The 5,000-nt window shown below is 39.6% G+C and overlaps 2 protein-coding genes across 4 annotated transcripts in view; one reads left to right on the plus strand and one right to left on the minus strand.

The window, feature by feature from the left end:
* The window catches only part of LOC137997837 (5-hydroxytryptamine receptor 4-like), an 11,968-nt gene extending 10,970 nt beyond the window's left edge, over nucleotides 1-998 (plus strand). For all 3 annotated transcript variants that reach the window (XM_068844115.1, XM_068844114.1, XM_068844116.1), the window contains one exon: nucleotides 1-998. This exon is cut by the window's left edge and continues 921 nt beyond it. In XM_068844115.1, coding sequence (XP_068700216.1) covers nucleotides 1-28 — 28 coding nt within the window. In that variant the 3' untranslated portion in view covers nucleotides 29-998.
* A 147-nt stretch (nucleotides 999-1,145) lies between these two features.
* The window catches only part of LOC137997839 (receptor-transporting protein 4-like), an 8,593-nt gene continuing 4,738 nt past the window's right edge, over nucleotides 1,146-5,000 (minus strand). Inside the window, exons 3-4 of the mRNA XM_068844118.1 lie at nucleotides 4,696-4,823; nucleotides 1,146-1,691 (exon numbers count right to left, since the gene is read on the minus strand). Of these exons, the coding sequence (XP_068700219.1) occupies nucleotides 1,572-1,691; nucleotides 4,696-4,823 (248 nt within the window). The 3' untranslated portion in view covers nucleotides 1,146-1,571. The remainder of the gene's footprint in view (nucleotides 1,692-4,695; nucleotides 4,824-5,000) is intronic.

A 5,000-nucleotide genomic window follows, 5' to 3' on the forward strand; every position in this document is an offset into this window, starting at 1 on the left:
AAGACAGCTGTTAAGATGTTGTAAATAAGAGAAAGCAGGCCAAGAACAAAGAATGATCTTGCCATACATTCGATATTTAAGACAACTCAGTGTGTTCAGAGTTTTGAAGCAAGCAACCGTGGACAATCTTCCTGTCTGTGTACGTTGTATCAGTGGCTTGATCTGATCGGCGTAATTACAAGTTGAGAAGCTTAATATTTTGATCAAGAGCCGATACAACGTAGATCGGCTATTGCTCAAAATATTAAAAATAGCTTTTTTATGAACGATTAAGAATTAAAATCAGCGGTAGTAGGTTAGAATATGGTGTTTCGATGATTCACAAGAGTTTTTTCCATATAATGAGATCCGACCCCTGTTTTACGGAATTGAAAATGATGAAATGTCATTCTAACCTACTATCGTTGATTATTGTTCTTACTTGATAGATTGCCTTAAATATATATCCGGCGATACCTCTCAGCCAATCACAATTGAAACCAAATGATCGTCCGCGTTTTCCCGCCCTTAACGCCGGCTGCATTATTTTTTTTCAATATGATTGGATTATTTGATCGTCTGCGTCTGCGCTGACATGCGAGAGACATTACTGTACCGTTACATTTGGTCGTCTTCGTCTGTCTGGCCAGAGACATAAAAGTAAAGTAAAGTAAAGCAACCATATTTAACGTCGATAACTCGTAACAGTAATTCAACTGACAAACCTGAGGTCGACGGTGCGCTCATTTTACTCCCCCCTCTCCATCAGTGCTCCGTTTTACGGGTATTTAAAGCTACTTAGCTACACGGAAAGGAAAGAAGTCGAAACAAGAGATCCGGGATTCGAACTCAGGACCTCTTGCACCAAGGCCCCGCACTAACCAACTGTGCCATCCTTGCTCCTACATAACTATGATTTTGGCTATCGTTACTCAACTTGAAACCACTACATAGCGCAATCTCGTTTAATTCCTTCACATTTTTAACACCAACTGGATTCGGTTCACAAAATGCAGGATAGTAACAAGTCTCCTTTGCAACCGTCACGCAACCGGTGTTGCGTGACATCCGAAGGACGGCTGCAAAGTACACTAGATAGTGATAAGATGCAAGCTCAGTAAACTTTTGAAAACAAGAACTAGCTGAAGACAATAAAATAAAGCATCTGATCAACGGATTTTATTCAAGACATTTTGCGCTCGTTATCTGACAAACTCAATTTCAAACCAATACATAACGCAATCTTATTACGTTCTTTCAAAATTTTCACACCGACTGGAGAACATGCAGGATAGTGATAAGATGCAACGTGAAAGCAACTAAAACTTTTTGAAAACAAGAAGAATTAGCTAAAAACAATAAAATGAAGCAACTGATTGACGGATTTCACGATTCAAGACTTATAATTTTGGGCTCGTTAGGGGACTAACTACTAGACTACCAGACTAAGAAGTTAATCAAAGTGGGAAAAAGTAGAAAAAATATTTCCATCTCCATTAGGAACTGTCCCCGCCTTGCGGCCTTGCTTGTTACGTCATGCAACGTCTTCTCCAAACGTTGCGTGACGAACTAAACGGGGAGCTCAACGTAAACTAAACATTGCTACATTGCCCTTCCTGGCAAGCTTGGCACCGTTCAGAGTCATGTGACCATCTTGGCCTTCCATGTCGTTTGCTGTTGTTACGCTCTTCTTTCTTGAAATCATAGAAAACCTGTAAAACAGCAACATTCATTATACAGGGTCGTGGGTTCAAATGCCATCTGGTACTCGGATTTTTTCCGAGTTTCCCATGGATGCAATTTTAACAACATATGTACGTATTATCAAGAGTCCATTATGGTATTACCCAAACGTTAGAATCTGGTATCAGGTTTGTCTCTATCAGCAACAGAAAAGTGTCTATTTTTAAACCAAGTTTTGCGGGAAAATAAACAACAGACCAAATGTTGTACCTAATTCAAATTTCTTGGGATTATGATTCTTTGTGTATTGTATTTGCATTATGTAGCATTCACATTTAATTATAAATGATATGGAAATACCTGCAAGTGTGAAACAAAACGTTTTATTCCCAAAGGGTTTGAATTGGGTACAACATTGATTTAGCCGATTTGGTTTGTTGTTTATTTTCCCGGAAAACCTGGTTTAAAAATAGACACTTTTCTGACGCTATTTAATGGGGTCGAGGCCAATTCGGGTAAATCTCACTCTTTAGTGATGGACTCCAGAGGCCTCTTTCTCAAAAGTCCCGAAACTTTTCGGGCCTATTTCGGGTTCCATAATTCCTTTATATCTTCGCAACGCCGAGGTTCTAAGCCATCAAACTTCGCAACACTCTTTGTTTTTCTTCCATCAAAAACATGTTAAAGGATTAACTCTTCAAACTAAGCAGATTGCAGTTTGACGACTGGCTTTTCGGGCCCGAAAAGTTATCGGAACTTTCGAGAAACATCTGGTTTTACATCATTCTCACATTTGCTCACTTTTACCGTATTCACAAAATTAATTGTATTAATTGTATTTTCGCCTCTTTCGTGTGTAAAGCAAATACATTATATCACAGAAGACATCAAAATGTAGATAGAACATCAGCCAACACTTCCTCTTGTCGTTGTTTTTATTCTTATAACATTTTGACGCCATCAGCAATATGTATGTATGCTTTCGTTAATGGCAAAATAGTAAATGCAAATATTGTGGATTTTTAAAGGTCCGGTATAGGAGGTTTTCACGTGACGTCATCGCCGCCATGTTGGTGGACGAAAACAAAAGATCCCTCACTAACTTCTTTTGTTTGTCCACAAGAAGTCGTAGTTGGCGTCTTCAGAGGTTAGTTGAAAACGTCCTATTCTGTACACTGGTTACGTGAGCTTTATCAGAGAGATTTGGCATCACGTTTACTTGCATCGCGAACGGCAAGTGTCCACGTGACCATAATTTTCCGCCATTTTTCGCGTTTGCCGCTTGGCGCTTGCCGTTTCTACGTGAAAGTAGGCATTTTCGCGTTAACCGTAAACGTGAAATTTTCTTCTCGATTTTCTTTTACACGACAAGTTGTTCCGGGATAAAAAGAACCTCAAAACCGTTTTCCGGTAAACCAAACGAGGAAAAATTAGGTTTCATCAGGAGCCCATGACTAGGAGCCTACAACTCCAATACTAGGTCTATGTAACGGCATTTTCACAGATCAAACTATTTTTATACGAGTTCTTAAATACGATTTGGCTTGCACGAGTGCCAATCCTCATTCCCATGTGGATTAATTTCTCATGCAAGACTTGTGATTGGCTGGAAAGGTCCCGTTTCGCGGGAAAATCAAACTATAAATAACTTGGTCTGTAAAAACGCCGTTTCATAGATGCAATGAAGTTGTAAGCTCCTAATCATGGGCTCCTGGTTTCATGGTTATAGATCGTTCATTACTGACTCCTTACCGCAATTTTCTTCATGAACTCACAACTGTCTGTTGACTAACAAAACAACTTCATCGAAACTCGCAAAATTTGACAGGTAAGCCAGATTTTCATTTTATATAGCGTCCTTTTTTCTACAAACAATGTTAAAAAGACTCCGAGTTTTGTTTTTGTTAACCAAATACTCGAGATAAACAGAGTCCATTCCCAGTTGCCGTGGGTCACAAGAAGCTTAAGTCACAAGAGTCACTCTATTTTACGTGAAACGTAATACGACAAGCTGAGGGTTGCCGTTTTACGAAAACGCCATGCTAAATCTTTCTATTGTTTGCATGTGCATGTGGTATCATGCTGTGCAGCTGCAGTTTGATGATAAAGAGAGCAGCAATGACGTCTTTGGGTCAACATGGGGAAATTTATCATTAGTACGCAAACGCAAACACTAACAGCAATCAAACACAGGTAGTGTTCTCGGACAAACCCACAGTGTTCTAAAGGTCTGGTCCTAGTTCAAGTGTTGTCAGAAGTCCAGAGCCCAAAAGTTTCGATCTGCGATGGAATGCGGCTCATCAGTATCCGGTATTATCTATTTTTAATCTGCTAGTGCTAGATTTTTGGGTGGAATAATTGTAGCGGTATTCATGCAGGAGCCTCCTTATGCACTTCATCCTTTTAATCAACCTTTGCGCGTATCTATCTATTTTTAGAACGCCACGAGATCTTCGGCTCTGCACGCATTGTTTAGAATGACCAATCAGAAAAAAGTTATATTGTCAAACGGAGACAAAAATAGCAAAAACAATCACTGAAACAATATACGCAAATTGTGTATATTGATGTTAATTGATGTAAAATGTAAGTCTCCTGTTATAGGGTTAGTTCTAAAAATAAATAGAAAGAGGCAAGCTCCTGACTCATAGGCTCCCGCCTGCGGTATTGTTTTCCTTGCATGATTCTGGTCCATAACGTTTGCATTAAGCACGAGCATAACCCTAACCCTAACCCAGTTGTTCAAGGCCGGATAACTTTATCCGCTGAAGAAGTGCAAAGATTTCAGTATTTTCCCCCGTAATTGTGAATATGCATACTCTAAGCACATCTAAGTAAAGACGTGTTCGAAAACCTTTGCCAATGTTTGACGCAAAGTACATTTTACACTCTGGATAGCAACTTATCCTCTGGATGAAATTATAAGTAAGTTCGTTCCCTGAACATTCCGCTTTAAGCTGGATGAAAAAAATCTTCCTGCGCATGAGACTGGTCAGTGATAACGTTCGCGGGGTAACCAGTGTGCAAACTAACCTCTCCTATTTTTCGATGGACATTGTTGAGTACTTTGTCCACCTCTTCCTCATACCATTGTGGTTGTTGGAAATTCTTATTACTGCATCTCTTGCACTGCTGACCATACAACTTGAACCGCAAGGAGTCTTGAATGAAACAGAGACTTTACTATAAGCAACTAAACTTTACCTAGTGAGGGACTAGCATATATTTCTCTATCCAGCCACTCCATTTTTCGGTCAATGCAACAAAAGAGATGGCATGGCATAAGCAACTGACATGACGCCAAGGCGATAAAGGAATTCTCTAACATGCTCAAAAGT

This window comes from Montipora foliosa, chromosome 3 (assembly GCF_036669935.1).
Source record: "Montipora foliosa isolate CH-2021 chromosome 3, ASM3666993v2, whole genome shotgun sequence".
Classification (NCBI taxonomy): domain Eukaryota; kingdom Metazoa; phylum Cnidaria; class Anthozoa; order Scleractinia; family Acroporidae; genus Montipora; species Montipora foliosa.